This window comes from Marmota marmota, unplaced genomic scaffold (assembly GCF_001458135.2).
Source record: "Marmota marmota marmota unplaced genomic scaffold, marMar, whole genome shotgun sequence".
Lineage (NCBI taxonomy): Eukaryota > Metazoa > Chordata > Mammalia > Rodentia > Sciuridae > Marmota > Marmota marmota.
Window position 1 is genome coordinate 33,814,464 of NW_026000026.1, and position 18,186 is coordinate 33,832,649.

The 18,186-nt window shown below is 38.5% G+C and overlaps 1 protein-coding gene across 1 annotated transcript in view; it reads left to right on the plus strand.

Annotated features, from left to right (window-relative positions):
- Nucleotides 1-18,186, plus strand: part of Plcb1 (phospholipase C beta 1) — a 727,531-nt gene that overhangs the window by 627,011 nt on the left and 82,334 nt on the right. Inside the window, exons 29-32 of the mRNA XM_048811856.1 lie at nt 7,810-7,886; nt 7,991-8,080; nt 10,506-10,563; nt 11,817-11,903. Of these exons, the coding sequence (XP_048667813.1) occupies nt 7,810-7,886; nt 7,991-8,080; nt 10,506-10,563; nt 11,817-11,903 (312 nt within the window). The remainder of the gene's footprint in view (nt 1-7,809; nt 7,887-7,990; nt 8,081-10,505; nt 10,564-11,816; nt 11,904-18,186) is intronic.

Below are 18,186 nucleotides of genomic sequence, written 5' to 3' on the forward strand. Positions count from 1 at the left end.
TATATATATATATATATATATATATATATATATATATATACCATATTTTCTTTATCCACTCATCTACTGAAAGGCATCTGGGTTGGTTCCACAATTTAGCTATTGTGCATTGTGCTGCTATAAACATTGATATGACTGTGTCCCTGTAGTTTGTGTTTTTAAGTCCTTTGGGTATAAGCCAAGGAGCAGGATAGCTGGGTCAAATGGTGGAGAAACCACGTAAATTCTATTCAGCTAAGGAAAATAAAAAATGATAATTGGTAAGTATGAAAGAGTATCTCAGAGAATGATTAAGATGGTTGCCCTTTTTGACCAAGATGTTCTCTTGAAAAAAAGGGAGAATGGAGGAAACCATCTCCAGTGGGACATGGCCCTATGTCTGCTGATGGATCTTCATTATTCTGGCACATCATAGGTGCTCAGTAGATATGTATTGCATAAATGAATGAGTGTTTCTCAATTTGAATAGCCAGAACACACACCCCAGAATAAGCATCCACCTCATTTATAAATCACCAGTAATGTGTTTGGTTTTTATATCATGACTTAGTTCAGCTGCATGGCAACTTAATTTTTTATAGAAAAACAATTTATAGTGAAAACTCAGGAGTGGCAGCTCCGACCAGCATCAAAGAAGAGACATTCTTTGGATATTCATGGATGGGGAAGGAAGATGTATTGTGCCCAAAATGTGACTCTTCTATACTTGGCCTCTGCCCATTTTCCAAAATTATCCTTCTCAGAAGAGACTCCAAATACTCCAACTTCTGTCCACACATTTTTTTTAATTCCTTTTGATTTAGCATCAGGGAATTATTCTCTTCCATGGAAACCATTTTCTCACCCTCAAATGACTAAACCAAGTGAAATTTAGCATGGAGTTGATAACAAGCATAAAATTTGATTCCCCAAGGCTTTTCTTTTGACTCCTTAAAAGATTTGGGACATTTATCTAGGAGAGTTGTCATGAGTAGTAAACAAATAAGCAAAGTAATTGAGATGTATCTATTTCTTTGGAGCAGCAAAACAAAAATTATACCAAAAGTTAAAACTAAATGTTGTTTACAGAATTTCAGTTTACCGTGTACCCTCTTGGTTTATTTCCTAGAATTCTAAAATTAATCTTTGCTTCTTTTCTATCTATAATGACAGTTTAGTTTCAATGAGGTTTGTGGCTAATAAATTATTGAGTAGTTTTTTTTTTTTTTTTGAACAGGCATTTCTTTTAAAAGTATGTCTACTAATAAGTACATCAAAAGTCAGTGTGCTCTGCTCTTCTGTTAGTTAAAAAGCCCTTCAATTGCTGTGTGAAAATCACTCTTCTGGGTTCTATTTTCATACGTTATGCAATATAAACTTTGGATTAAAACCCAGATATTCCTTCATCTTAGTTGATGATAAGTACAGAAATTTTTAATTTGTAAGAAGAGATTGACTATCCAAACCAAGGAAAGGGAAGGGATAGTGTGCCATTCTATAGAACTTTCTATAGCTCATAAGCATTCTCTCCGCCCCCCACTTTTGCTTTTCTCTGCATAATATTTTTAGTTTTTTCCAAACCAGCAGATGAGCTTTCCCTTTATCAGCAGACATGGGCACCAAACTGTTTTCTTCCTTTCTCCATTGATATGTAGGAAAGATCTTGGGCCATATGATTGGCCAAGCTTGCAGCCTTTGAGAAATTACCCAAGGTTTATTATTGCCTCCCCTGGACCCATAACCTTGGTCAAGAGATGGGAGTTAAAAGACATAGCAGCTTTCATGGGCATCATGCCAGACAGTCAGAAAGCAGAGGAAGTTCTTCCCAGAGAAGTAGTATTGGGTAGAGAAAACCACAAGTGAGTCCAGAAACCTCTCTTTATAGGGTAGGAAAGAGATCAATTATTGATGTACATATATATTCTCATTGCCAGTTTAATATGAGTTTAACAACAATGGCATACTCTTAACAATGTCATAGTATTAATCATTCTGTCTCCTGGAACTTAAGGAGCCACAGTTTAAATGAAAATAGGAAATGCCGCTTGGCAGAATTACAACAAAAGCAATGATCTTTTACAAAAATAGCCGGGAAAGGCAGAGTGTCACAGGGAAGGGTCTGTAGAGAGGAAGAGTAGGAGAGACCCAGAAGTGCACACTAGACAGACTTTTGCATATTTGTCATATGAGCAGAGGTGTTGTCCTTTAAAAACATATTCTTTGAGATTCTAGGGAAACCCCATTTTCATTAGTCACAGGCAAAAGTTATATTTTTAAAAATACACCTAGCCAGGCGCAGTGGTGCGCACTTGTAATACCAGTGGCTCAGGAGGCTGAGTCAGGAGGATCCAGAGTTCAAAGCCAGCCTCAGCAAGAGGGAAGTGCTAAGCAACTCAGTGAGACCCTGTCTCTAAATATAAAGTCCAAAATAGGGCTGGGGATTGGGCTCAGTGGTTGAATCCCTCTGAGTTCAATCCCCGGTATCCTCCCCACCAAAAAAAAAAAATACATCTAGATATTACATGAAGGCATTTGTTTCTCTGTGAACAAAACCTAGCTTGTAATACTTTTTAAGGAGTTATACCTCAGTGATAGAGTGAGTACTTGCCTAACATGTGTGCGGCACTTGGTTTGATTCTCAGCACCACATATAAATAAAATAAAATAAAGGTCCATTGACAACTAAAAAAAAAAAGTTTCCAATAAGATAGTCCATTGTGGGTGTGTAAAGTTCCCTAGCTAACTCTGAGGTTGGAGTCAGTGTAGCTTCAAAACTGAAGAGATTTTGTTCATAATTATTTCCTGAACCATTATTATTTGTAAGCGCCTATTTTGTGTAGAGCCTGAGAGTCAGAATAAATAAATAAATAAATAAATAAATAAATAAAGGGATATCACAAGAGTGACATCCTCTTATAGAACAATAATGAAGTTTTTATTACAAAAGATAAGTGTCTGCAATTGATACTTATAGAAAAGCCAATTGAAAGAAAAAAGGGGAAGAATCCCCAAGGGTAGGTTCAGAAAGGAAAGGACATGGAAGAAGGAGACCTGGGCTGGTGTCCACTCCCCAGTCAGAAGCAGTGATAGCAGCACAGCTCAAGACAACTTTTTCTCATCAAGAAAATGATCTATATCTGAGCTGTGTCATATTCACAAGGGAGTATCATTGAGGGGAAGGGGAAGGGAACATGAGATAAAGTATGAACATAGGTGTGTGTCTGGATAGTTCTGTGAACAAAATATAATCTACTTTATTGGATATGATGAATGCTAGTGTGGGAAAGGAAATTCAGAACTGGAGTGTGTCATATTTGAAGACAAAGAGCCAGTTATGTCTTTGGGACATCTAAAAAGAAGACTATCTGGGATGAAGAAGAGCTGAGGAGGGACTAAAGGAAGGAAGGAAATCCTTGGCATGTCCAGAAGGGAGTTAATAATGATCAGAACCAGAGTTCTGTTGCCACACAGCCATGAGATACAGGTGACAGGAGAAATGAGCAAATCTCTATTACCCACTCCGTGTGAAAGGCCCAAAGAGGGAGGTCAAAGGCAATGTACACTTTTGAGCTGAACAGTGATACTGTTAAAAATGAAAGAATATACTGTTTTGTCTTGTGTGAGACAAATTGTGAACTTGTATGTACAAATATTGAGGTAGGGATGGTGGGGAGGTATCATCAGGTAGAACTGGTCAACAGGCAGTTGGAGATCTTGAACTGAATTGAAGAGAGTTGAAAGGGGAGTAGTTGTGAGCTTGAGAATAAAGGAGTTTCTTGTGTGTGGTTGGCCACTAACATCATGACATTGAAGTCATGATTCCCAAACTTGGTACCAAGGCACTCTCAGGCACCACACTGAACTCACTGGGGCATATGGGATTTTTTTTTCACTACTGTCAAATGTTTCTATATTTCCAAGGAACTATAGAAAGTTCAATACTAAGCAAGGCTGAAATATTTTGTTAATAAAACTGAATTTATTTCCAAGTATTATTCTCAGTAATGTACCATTATCCCTACAGTAGAATTTACTATAAATTCCACTTATATAACATTATTAAAATTAGAACATGACAGGNGGGGGTGGGGGGGCTAGACCACTGAGCCACATCCCAAGCTCTACTTTTTATTGTTAAAGACAAGGTCTTGCTGAGTTGCTTAGCATCTCACTTTTGACTCATCATCCTCCTGCCTCAGTCTCCCAAGCTGCTGGGATTACAGGCCTGCCTCCACCAAGCCTGGCAGTTGTGGGATATTTTTTTAGGTACGAGGTGTTGTTGGTGTTGTTGTTTGTTTTTGTTTTGGGGGGGTTTGTTTTTGATTTTTTCATTTTTGGCTGGGAGAATGCTGGGGATTGAACTCAGGGCTTCATGCATGCTAGGCAAACATACTGCTGAACTAAAGCCCCAATACGTTTTTGAAGGAAACTAAACAACATATGTTGAACTCTATAAAAACTACTACTACTACTATGTTGCTCAGATCTAAGTATTTAATAAATGAAATTGGGTTTTTTTGATTCATTTTTGCCCAAGTGTGCCATGGAGAAATTATTGAGTTCCTAAGGGCTCTGTGAATCTGGAAAATTTAGGAACCTCTGGAGTAATAAAACTTAAGTCCTGACAACTGGCCAATAAGTTTAATAACAAAACAGTTTTTGAGATCTTAAAGCAAAATGAGGTGAATAGCAATGTTCAGAGCTGAATTGAGATAGTGAGGGAGCGTATACAGTCATAGAAATGGAAAAAACAGGTCAAGGACAAAACAAGTAAGTCCACATGGTGACACAGACCTGTGATCCCATCTACTTGGAACACTAAAGCAGGAGGATGGCAAGTTCCAGGATAGCCTGGGCCACTTAGCAAGATCCTGTCTCAAAGTAAAAAGGACTGGGATGTAGCCCAATGGCAGAGTGCCTCTGGGTTCAGTCCCCAGTAACCCCTAACAGTTACATTAAAATATATATTATATATAATATATGCTATAGAGATATAGATATGAAAATACATAATAGTGTGTGTGTGTGTGTGTGTGTGTGTGTGTGTGTGTGTGATGTGTTCCATGTCTTGGAGGACAGAATGGTAGGAACATGTTTTTATGCAGAGGGAGTTTATCCAGTGCAGACAGGAATTTTGGAATTTTGAGAGGGGAAAATTCAATGGCTGATGTGTCCTGTCACACATGAGAGAAGACAGCACAGAAAGTAAAGCTTGATCTTGGAAGGAAGAGTGAGGAAACCAAGTTAAGGACTCATGATGTGGTCATTGGGAATTGTATTTGTGTTTTTCCTTAAAGCTTTCACAACCACCCTATGAGAGAAGGATCATCCCTTTCTAGAGATGAGGAAGTTGAGTTCGGGGCAATGAGGTGCTGGCGATTGTGTGGGAGCTGACACCAAATCAAATAAAAGTCAAACTGGGTGGACAGGAAAGGTGTGAGAGCTCAAGTCTGGTATTTTGGTTGACTGGTTGTCAGTACTAAGAATGAGGGCAGTAGGTAGGAGGAAAACAGTAAATGCAAGCAGATGCTGGCATAAACAAGAAAGCATTCTGGAGTCGGATACAATAATGGAGATGAAAACATGGAAAGAGAAGTGTGATTATCACAGAATTCAAATGAATCACCAGAGATTTAACAGTGGCCTGTGTGATAAGGGAGAGTCAGTCCACTGAGATGCCCCAGAAGTCTGGCAAAGCATCCACCTCACCTGGGAAGATCTCAAGAATGCCGATTCTAAGGCACAACCCTGGAATCTGCACTTTCAGAAAGGTTCCAAGCAATTCTGATGTTGTATCCAAGGTGGGGTAGTTATGAATAACCTCTTGAAAATCAAGTCTGTAATATTTCATGATTGCTATGACAGTCACAATCAAGCAATGTCTTTCGAATGATCAAATATGCTTTCTGGTGGCCCAAGCCCCAGTAATATTTGTTTAGATTTAAGCCACTTAACAGACGAATGAATCGAATTTTCATTTACTTATTTAATTAATTGATTATTATTTATTTGTTTTTGCAGTGCTGAGGATCAAACTCAGAGCTTCACACGTGCTCAGCAAATGCTCTAGCTGTATGCTCTGCCCCTAGCCCCTTATGTTTGTTTTAAAGGAATGTGGGTACTATATTGTAATTCTTAAGAGAATTTCTTCCTTGACTTCTTTGATTCTCTTTGACAAAGACTTTCGAAAACAATTTTAAATACCATAATGAAAAGGCACTATAGAGTAGTGGTGAAGGCCAGGAGCCATGGAGCCTGTTTGGATTTGTACCCAGCTCTGACACTTACCAGCTATGTGGCTCTGAGCCCAGGACTTGACCTTCTGTGTCAATGTGTTCAATTCTCAAGTGAAGACATAGCACCAACTCATAGGGCAACTCTCAGATTAAATAAGTATATGCATGTAAAACTCTCCAAATTGTGCCTAACATATGTAGCACATATAAATTATCAGTGAAAATTTGCTGGATGAGGATTACAGTCAACTCTGTATCTTTGGGTTCCACATCTGCAGGTTCAAAAATATTTGAAAAGAACTCTTGTTTCTGCATTAAATGTATGCAAACATTTTTTAACATTATTCCCTAAAATATATTATAACTATTTATATATTTATAAGTAAATATATATGTTTATATATAAATAGAAAACAGAGCTCAGGAGGAACCTGGTCTTTGTCCATTTACATTGTGTTAGGTATTATAAGTGATGTAGAGATAATTAAAAATACAGGAGGATATGTGTAGGTTATATACCAATGCTACACCATTTAAAATAAAGGACTCCATAGAATTTGATATCTTAAAGTGGTCCTGGGGTCAACCCTCCACTGCATATTACTATGTCACTATTATAATTACCACTTATATAAGACTAATCAAAAGGAGAATCTTCTCTTTGGGGAACAGCAACAGGGCCTTTCAAAGGAAACCCACACTCTCTTTTTGGTGCTTCAGTGAGAAGCCTTGAGTCCAGTGGCCATAGTCACTTGAGCAATCGCAAAAGCTTCCATAATGCAACAAAGAAAGAGAAGACATTAGTGTGCAAAATTATCTTCATGTAATTGATAAGCACTTACTAGGCATCTAGTTTTCCAGAATTATATAAAGTGCCAAGGACATGAAGAACAAATAATTGTGCCCTTGACTCTTGGTTTGATATGCAAATGGAAACAAAATAACTAAATAATTAACATTCATGCTGATGCAAAATTTAATGGAAGGACGGAAGAGAATTTCTGATGCTCCATTGTAACAGCTGCAAAGACACAAACATCAGCTTATAAGATGGATAACTCATGTCATCCTTGAACCAATTCAACAATGAATGAAAGCTGGAAACCAAGAATTATAATTGACTATTGATTATAACTTATATTTGCATCATGCTCATTTCTAAGTGTGATAGTATCTCCAAAAAATAAAGGCAGTGATAATCTCATTTAAAATCAAGAATGTAGATTCAGAAAATATGGACCCTATTCCCAAATCCCAGCTTCAGTAAGTCATAAGGTAGAGATAGGACCTAGTTCTACATGGTGAGCTCCACATTGTTTTCCCTGAGTCAAGCTGCTGTAACTTGCACAACAATCTAATGAATTCAGTTTAATTAAAAAAAAATTTCACATTAAAGTCCATATGCCCAAATAATATGACAATTTTAACTTCTGTCCTCTTTTAAAATGTTAGATATCTGGCAAATTTAACCATTATTAAGTATTCATCACAGATTTTCTAACCACAGATGCTATTATTTGGGGTGGAAAGTGTAGGGGAAGGAAGCTCTATTTATGATCATGTAAAACAACAAACTGGTATTTTCTTTCCCCAGCTCATTCAAAAGTTGACAGATGTTGCTGAAGAGTGTCAGAACAACCAATTAAAGAAGCTCAAAGAAATCTGTGAGAAGTAAGCCTTCATTCCCATGGCATGCTTATATACATTTATTAAACACAAGTTACCATTTGATTTGCCAAATCCCACCTCACCTTGTACTTCTATTTTGATTTCAGAGAGAAGAAAGAATTAAAGAAAAAAATGGATAAAAAGAGGCAGGAGAAGATAACAGAAGCTAAATCCAAAGACAAAAGCCAGATGGAAGAGTAAGTTTAAAAGATCCACTTTCCCCTACAGTGGTCCACTTGACCTTTTGAATATAGCTCTGAGGCTTATTATTTTTTTTTTTTTTAATTTTTTATTGTGGGTTGTTCAAAACATTACAAATTTCTTGACATATCATATTACACACTTTGATTCAAGTGGGTTATGAACTCCCACCTTCACCCCATACACAGATTGCAGAATCACATCAGTTACACANTGTGTATAAGAGACAGCCCCACCTCTCCCCTCCCCTCCCCTCCTCTTATTTTTAAAAGGAACCTGTTTTCCTTTTCTTTTTCTCTCTCCCACTCCCTTACCTGGGGACGGGGAACAAGATTCCCTTTAGTTATCTGTACTCCACAGATAGGAGATGTCTGTCAGAGGATCTAGGAAGTGCATATGTCCCAAATTAACAAGTAAATCCTAACACACCATCAGGAGTCCTGGTACCCTCTACCAAAGCACACCTGGAAAGTAGCCTTTGAAAAACTCCTTTAAAAGCCCTCTGATTGTCATGTTATTCTCAAATTCGGGACCCCCAAAAGACCACCAGAGACCCAAGATCGATGTAAGCAGCAAAGAGGTGTTTATTGTGAGCTAGCTCGGTCCTCCGAGTGCACACACAGCAACTGGTGACGCTGAGAGGCCCCGAGCCCAGGGTTTGCAGCAGTTTTATACAGTCTTTGGAGAAGGCAGGGACTTCACATACATCATAGCATCTCTTAGCAAATCATCACACACTGCGGGAAAATCATAAAACAACTCTAAAACATGATTAGCACATTCACTGGCGGAAACAAGTTGGGTAGGGGTGATTGGTCAGTACAAAAGGGGTATTCATTTGAACTGATTGGTTTAAGCCAAGAGGGGTGTACGTGCTGAACTACATGGTTTCCCAACATGTTATCAACCACCATAAACTACTGGGAGGGTCATCTGGCATCCCAGGTATTTCCCTGTCTCATGCTGATTGGTGGCTGCTAGGGGGTTGCTATGGATCCCCACCCAGCCTGACTGAGTCAGGGACACCTGGCACAGCAGATCTCTCCTGTTATTTGTAGATAAACAACTTTGCAGGGTGGGAATGTGCCTAGGAGTGCTCTATGGGTTTTTCCAAGAACAAAGGTGATATCCCGTCCTTGGACAGGCTTTGCTCTGAGGTAGAGGCTGGTTTTTCAGGCAGAATCACAGCCCCAGGGACCAGAGTCCTCTGTGTTTCTCCTTTGCTAGCAAAGCAATAAAACAACTTTTTCCTTTTTCTCAAAACCGTGTCCTCCTTATTAAATTGGTATTAGTTGGCATTGGGAACAAGGGCCAAGCTTTCAGTTATACTTGTACCTGGGAGTTATTTTGTTTTTCATCAGAGTAACAGATTCTTAACCAGGCAAGACCCTTCTGTGAAATTTCTCCTCAAATTAACCTTTCAAATGATCCCCTTTGTAAGGGATTTTGTTATGCTCGAATTCGGGACCCCCAAAAGACCACCAGAGACCAAGATCAATGTAAGCAACAAAGAGGTGTTTATTGCGAGCTAGCTCAGTCCTCTGCACACACACAGCAACTGATGACGCTGAGAGCCCCGAGCCTAGGGTTTGCAGCAGTTTTATACAGTCTTTGGAGAAGGCAGGGACTTCACATACATCATAGCATCTCTTAGCAAATCATCACACACTGCGGGAAAATCATAAAACAACTCTAAAACATGATTAGCACATTCACTGGCGGGAACAAGTTGGGTAGGGGTGATTGGTCAGTATAAGAGGGAGATTCGTTTGAACTCATTGGTTTAAGCCATGAGGGATGTACGAGCTGAACTACATGGTTTCCCAGTATGTTATCAACCACCATAAACTGTTGGGAGGATCATCTGGCATCCCAGGTATTTTCCAGATCTCATGCTGATTGGTGGCTGCTAGGGGGTTGCTATGGGTCCCCACCTAGCCTGACTGAGTCAGGGACACCTGGCCCAGATCTCTCCTGTTATTTGTAGATAAACAACTCAGCAGGGTGGGTATGTGCCTAGGAGTGCTGTGTGGGTCTTTCCAAGGACCAGGGTCACGCCCGCTTCCTTGGACAGGCTTTGCTTTGAGGTTGAGGCTGGTTTTTCAATTTAACAGTGAATTATATCAAACAAAGGGTAGTTCAATAAAATATTGAGGCACACCCAAAGCCTTATAGATAGAAAGTAAAGAGCTTCAGGAAATGACCAAATGCCCACTGTCCAAATTGTCAGGCAACCTTCATTCAGAGCACTTCATGAAAACAGAGCTCATGCCTTAGGAGGAACCTGGCCTTTGTCCAGCAGCTGACAAATTATACCTTCCTCACAGTAGCAATAAGAATGTTAAAAGTTCATAAACTTTCATCTAAAAGTCTGAGGTTCCAGATGAGTTGGTGTAATGATCTATGCATCATTTGCCTCAGGGAGAAGACAGAGATGATCCGGTCCTACATCCAGGAGGTGGTGCAGTATATCAAAAGGGTATGTGGGTCATTACTCTCTATCCTTTGCAAACATTTTTGTGAGCTCATTGAGAAGTTCTGGAAGTAAAAACCATGCCTTGTTGCATCTGTTTATCACCAGCACCCAGCAGAGCTAATTCAGGGAGCAGGCATTCCATAATCAATGTTTTTGCAAGTTTATTTCAAACCACTCTATGTATAAAAGAACTAATCTGAAAATTGGCAAGAATCATTTGCAAAGACAGGAGCCTAGATATGAAATATCCTTGGAAATTGGGGGCGGGGGGCACAAAGGGCTTTTATAGGGAGAGAAAGACTTGATAGTGAATCAATGGGTGGGAAAGCTACTTCTAAGTGGGATATAAGTCATCTGGGATTTGTCTCCTTTTTTTTTTTTTTTTCCCTCTTTCCTCTCACAATGGAGCTTGGCCTCCTGGGGCTAGTTCCTATGTTCCCTTTAAAGGAGCATATTGCTTTTCTGCAAGCTAAACCTCCCAGCAAGTTATGGGCTTTGTGTTGTTGATGCCCAGAACTAAAGATTAGGGAAGGGGATTATACATTCTGTTATCTGAAGGTCACCAGATGTTTTGGGTTCTGTAAATCTAGATTATTCCGCAGTTAATATCTTCACCACTTAGCTGGGATTTTCTTTAGAATTTAGAATACAGGGCAAAAGGGAGGGCATGTAACTTTGTGGAGGTAAAAAGGAAGGGGCAGCTAAAGAAACTCGGGTACCCCCTCTGTTTATTTTCTTTGTTACTAGGGAATGAATCCAGTGCTCCTCTACCACTGAGCCACATCCCTGGTCCCTCTTATTTTTTTTTTTGTTTTGAGACAGTGTCTCCCTAAATTGCCCAGGCTGGCCATGAATTTGTGATTCTACTGCCTCAACATCCCAAGGAGCTGGGATTACCTGTGCACCAAGGCACTTGCCTAGGAGTCGCTGCTTTTACACAGGGGCAGTTCTTATTTTTAATTTTCAATTTTATGAATGAAAATGTTCAAACATTTTACAAAAATCTAAGTCTATTGTCCATCATCCCATCCCACCCTTTCCTTTGCCCCCCTTCAAAACTTGTCTGGTCTTCTGTAAATGAAAGGGCTATTCTTGACCAGAGAACCACATGACTAAATATGTGCCATAGATTTGAAAGCTTTCATTTTTTTTCTAAAAAATATATATATATACATATATACAAAGTCAAAAGCATTTTTTTTTTCTGAAAATGATCCCCCCCCCCTCTCTTTTTTTTTCTGGGTAATTTACTATAGTTAGAAGAGGCACAAGGTAAACGACAAGAAAAACTCTTGGAGAAACACAAGGAAATCCGCCAGCAGATACTGGACGAGAAGCCCAAGGTAAATAGAACTGAATAATAATTCACAATGATTTCATTTAATTTCCATTCCATAAGAATAAAGCCTTCCTGATTCAGGTAAGTATCTAACACCATTGCAGATCAGGTCTTACATGTGAAACTTTCATCTTTCTCCAAGACAGTAAGAATCTTTTCAAGGATATTCTGAAAGCATTTATCACCAACTGGTGAGCTTCTAAAAACCGCAAGTAAAGGGAACCACATCTGGGTATTTGGTTTCATGGTCTGAGATGTGGCTGCAGTACAGGAATTTTTAAAGTGCCTCTACCCGAGCTGGTTATGCATTTGAAGACTAACCAAGCCTCCTTCTCATTCTGCTCCAAGCATCTTGGGTAATGTTGCAATGTCAGATTCTGTCCAGCAGAGGATGCCCTGCACCCAGATCATTCCGGCTTTTACCCAATAAAACAGTCTCATAAACCAGAAAAAAACAAATCTTTTGTTTCCCCTACAGTAGCTGTTCATTGGGACTTCACTTTAAACTCATAGTATGACTGGGAGGAATATAGCTCAGTGGCAGAGTGAGTGCTTAGTGTGTGCAAGGCCATAGGCTTGATAAGCACCAGTAAAACAAAACAATTATATTATGCTCATTGCTTGTTAAAATGAATCACCTCATGAATATTCAATTGAACTGAATATCCATAAATCAAATACTTTCAGGTGAGCCAACAGCATCTGTTTTAGAATATTCCATCTATCTTGATTTGGTACCAAATAAATTTTTTGTGTATTAAAACAAGGACACTCTTCAGTTTAAAATGCAGAAAATAGTTAAAAATACTGCCATTCTACACAAGTGCTTTTTGAGCAAAGCTCAAGTGTTAGTTTTATACAGTTGTATATTTCATTCCCCAATTTACTTCAGAGGGATTTCTCATGGCTAATTCTAAATACATTGTCATATTTATTTATGCTATTCAATTTTCATTACTTAATATTTTTGGTTCTTAAAGTTTTTAGAAATACAGATCTTCAAGCAAAATTCATGATTATTTATATATGTTGTTAATTCTTATGTTTCTCAAATTCGTATTTAATTTAGATATTCTTAGCCACCTTCTCAAACTGCTTGTCCATAAGTCAAATGGCATATATTTTTATCATAGTTTTATAAATTGCAATATAGTCATCTCCCCTCACCTGAGTTTCACTATTATTAATTTTAGATGCCAACAGTCAACAGTAATCTAAAAAATATTGCATGGGATATTCCAGAAATAAATAATTCATAAGTCTTAAATTACATGCCTTTCTGAGTGATGAAATCTGTCATCTGTCCCCCTTCAGCTGCCCCAAAAGAGAATCATCCCTTGCTCCAGTGTAGCCACATATGTATATGGTCTGACCATCAGTCCCTTAGCAGCCTCTCTTATTATGAGATTGACTGCCAAGGTAGCACAGGGTTTGTATGACCCATTTTTTAAAAGTTAATAATAGCCCCAAAGCTCAAGAGTAGTACTCCAAAGAGGCACCAGGGCATAAAACATGTAGGCAGCAAGTAACTCATATTTTGTGGTAATGCTCAGTTCGTCTAGGAAAAACCTTACTATATACAGGATTTGATACTATCTGTTGATTCAGGTACCTACTAAGGGTCTTGGATCACATTCCATGGATAAAAAGAACTACATTCAGGATTCCTCATTTTTACATGCTCAAATATTTTTAATAGAAGACCAGGTTTGACTAAAATTTAAGAAATACTTTAATAATCAGTCCCTAATGGATATATTCAGATACATACATTTTCAATCCATGCTGTCTGATTTTAAATGTGTCATTACTTCACTGATGTAGTATATTTGCATATAGTGGATATCTTACAAGTCAGTTTTTGTATTTTTAGAAAATCCTTCTTGGGAAATATCATTTTCACATAGTTTTATTTTGCTTTAGGGTATGTGTGTGTGTGCGTTCACATGTGTGCATGTGTTCCCATGCACATGGGCATGCCTGTGTGTATTTTGGTTCAACGATGTCAAATGTTTTACTTATAGATAAAATGCAATATAAACCTGTTAAAATTGCATAATACACTATAAATAACTTGTACAAAGATTTTCCTGTGACTGATCTAGGTCACCATGATTAAAACCAACAAGAGATGTCAAAGCACCTTTTAACCTTTTCCCTGCATATAAACAACCACTGTAGGAACTAACAACTTGGACCAGCTTATCAAAGTGTAATCAGTTGCACTTCTATAGAAGACCCAATTTAAACTGATTTAAACAGAAATAAACCTTGTAAGTCACATTACTGGAAGTTTAGAGGTGTCATAGTGCTGGGAATGGTTAATCTAGGGGCTCAACAACCTCATCAAGAAGCTAGGTATTATCAGTTACCATTGTTATATCTTTCCATCCTCAAACTATAAGGCATAGTCACGAAATGCCTGCCAAAGCCTATGTATTATAACCTTACATAAAAACATTTCAAGGCAGAACAGGGAATGTCTTCCTTTTGTAACCCTTTTTTAGGATGGAGGGAAACCTTCCGAAATTCCCCCAGTAGGTTTATCTTATTGGCTCTTAAAGTACCATGTTCGCATTCTTAAACTAATAGTAGGTAAGAGAGTGTAATTTTCGTGGTTGTCTTAGAGTGATTACAAAGGTGGGGGGAGGATCCAGCTTCTCCTCAATTCCAGGGTCACTAGATACCTGGACAAAATTGATGTTTTATCATTAGAGAGTAAATAGCACTTTAGTAGGTAATTAGCAGTGTGTGGGACAACCATATTTATAGCAGTTTTTAATTTCTTCTTTCTTGGCCCTGTAGAAATAGATCTGAAATGGTAATTAGTAGTTCTAAAGTCTTCACTTTTTTACTGCACATAGGTACAATGATGAATTCCCCTTTGCTTTGCATCCATGAAGTTGCTCAATGACCATCTTATTGTAAATGGATTTTATGTTTTCCCTTGAAAATTATTGATTCCATGCCGACCAAAGTATTTATTGAAGGGTACTCTTTGGGCCTTACAACATATTTTGAGCTAGGTGTGGTGGCACACACCTATAATTCCAGTGACTCAGGAGGCCGAGGCAAGAGGTTTGCAAGTTTAAAGCCAGCCTCAGCAATTTAGTGAGGCCCTAAGCAACTCAGTAAGGCCCTGTCTCAAAATAAATACAAAATGGTGGGGAGAAAGGAGAGGCTTGGGATGTGGCTCAGTGGTTAAGTGCCCCTGGGTTCATTCCCTGGTACCAAGAAAAAAAAAAAAAACTGCTTTGAAACCACGACCTGAATACTAAAATTAGAAATATTCTGGAACATAGCATGTGAAGGAAAATTCCAATAGCAATAACAAGGAGAAGTGTGTTAGTTGTCCATCACTATGACAAAAATATGTGAGATAATCCACTTAAAAAGAAGAGAGGTTTATTTTGGCTCACAGTTTCAGAGCTTACAGTCTGAACAGTCTTTTGCTTGGCCCTGTTGCTCTGGGTCTGTGGCAGCACAGTACCTCATGGAAGGAGTACGAGAGAGAGGAAGGCTGTTCATATAGTTCCCAGAAAGCAAAGAGAGAGGGGCAGGGTTTGGGGGATGCCTCCAGTGACCTAACTTCCTCCCAGTAAGCCCCACCTCTTAAAAGTTCCATCTCCTCTCCATAGTGCTTTATGCTGGGCTCCACATCTTTAACACATGGGTCTTTGGGAAACAGATCAGATCCAAACTATAGTGAGGAGCAATACTAAGCAGTGGAGCAAAACAATTAGATCAAGCAGGGAACATCTGCAGAAAGACTAAAGCACAGGACAGCAAATGAAGGCTGATGAGTAGTCAAGTCAGCCAAGAGAACAGTCACCAATGCTCCTGTAAATGTAGGGCATGGACTAGAAGGAGAAGGGAATTGGCTTTGAAGTCATCCCTCTTCACATGCAGGATCAGAATGGCCATTGAAGCTTAACGTAGAAATGAGGGAAATCGACATGGGTGGAACAAAATAAAAAGAAGAACAGCTCAAGAAACTGAAATCCATCCATCGTATCTATAAAACAGCTTCACTGAGGCAGTTGCTCTCAGAAAGATGAGAAGACAAGGGATTTTGTAACATCTAGAAACGTACAAACAATTCCACTGCTGAGTTTTGGGTGAAGAATTTAAGCAGACATAATAGCAGGTGTTGTCAAAGACAACTGCAACCTTCTGATGAAGGGGAAGGCATGCAAACTGCCGTAAGTTAATAAGGACAATGAGTTCCTCCTCAAGTGCTTTACAGATGGGATAACATTTTCTAACTAGAAACTGACCATGGCTGATCATGGGCTACAGCAGAAATAAATACTATATGACATCATGTTTCTTTCATGGTAACACTGGATATAATAATCCATGTTCTCTTCGTCCCCTTAAGTAATGCTATCATGTGCTTGATGTTCCCAGTCCTGTCCATAAGAGGAAGGAGGCTCTTTCTACCTTATTTTGTTCTGATGATGGGACTATTTTGAGCTATTTTGAACCCTAGTCATATAAGCATAATTTTCTAAGCTGCTGGTAAATAACTCATCTTAATAGTAACAAACAAATATAAAAATTATTTTAACAAAAGAGTTTCGAAAAGCCAGTGGTTGAAAGTCAAAAGAGTCCGTTATTGGCAAGAAATTGTTCCTCTAGCTAGATTTATAGCAAGTTACCTATGAAGATTAATTGAAAGTATAACTCAACAATAAGTCCAATGACCTAGAAAGACCAAGTGGAGTTCTCATCATTTTTACCATTCTGCAACAGAACATTCCCAGGAGAACGTGCCTCATCAAAACCAGGCTTAAAATCCATTTCATTTACTCCCTGAGCTGGGCCAGCTTTTTAGTCCTGCTCACCTGTATTTGTTAGAGAATCAAGTAGAGAGATCCAATGTGAATGCTTATTTCAGGTTGTCCCACTTCATGACATGTGCAAAGCCCTTTTTACATATAAAGTCTCATTTAAAAAGAGATTTAATAAGTCCCTCCTTTTGCATGAAATTTTTGAGGGCATTACAGAAAATGGAGGTCAGTGGTCCTTACAGACAATTTATACAACTGGTAAATGTTTGACACAGGATCAAGTTATATACTGCTATAGGTAAGTCCCACTGAAATTTATTAAGTTATAAACAATAGTGGGTGTTCTTAAAAGGGAATAATCAGCTGTTTTTCAGTAGAATTCTAAATTCTGGAGAAATGTTCAGCTGCATGTCTATAAGCAGTGAGAAATTTGATTCAGTCCCTAAGTGTATGAGTTCCTAGTTTGAATTAAGGGGTATCTTTTATGAAACTCATAACTGCAGAATTCTTAAGGTGGATAACAAAAAAAAAAACACAGGCCAGTCTTCCACCTTAGTGACATAATTGGTCTCCTTGGGATTTCCATATCTGGGTTTGCCAAAGTGAATAGCAGAGGATTTAGGTGTCCAAAACTTGTTAGAAGCAACTCAAGGACCCTATTGCTAATGCACAGAAACCATGCCTCTTGTGTTCCTGTGCAGCTCTGAATTGATCCATTATACAAAAGACCTTCTGTTTTTTTCCTTGCACACTTCAGAGAGATTTATTTTAACATGTTGAAACATCATTCATCAGGAATTGCCTTGAATTGGCTGTGAATATTCTAATGTATATTGATCACTTTATATCTACTGACTCTCATTACAAGAAGAAGCATCTTTTGAGGTGACTTTTTAATGAACTGTCTCCCTAACCTCATAGGACAGTCGATAAATGTGTAATTTACTTTTTCTCTGACACTTAACTTGTCTTTCATGTTTCTTAGGACGACGCAGATTTTCTGTTTTAATTTAGCTCATCATTGAGAGAGGCTTCCAGGAAGCTTCAGGGCATTTTAATTTATTCACAAAGAACATTTCATCATGTAGCTACTGGTTCTTCTTCTTCTTCTTTATTCCATCAGGGAAATATACACCAATTTTTCTCATTTCCCCTCTGAAATCTTTGCAACAGGGCAAGTGACTCATCTTTACGTGAAGTTAAGTCTAGTCAGACCTACTGCTGGCCTCTGAGACAGAGTCCTAAATGTGGCCAATATTACCCCCAAGTGACTGGGGATGGGACCGTTAACTTAGGGATTTAATGTCAAACCATTTTTCTTAAATGATTCAGTTGTGCCTTCTCTAATCTTTGGCTAGCTTGTGAGGGAAAATGTGAATTCTCTGGGCCACTGTCTATCTCTGTTCTACACAAGATTTTTTTTTTCTACTTTATCAATGAGGACTTGCCTTTTTAGAAAAAAAAAATATATATATATATATATATAGATTTTTT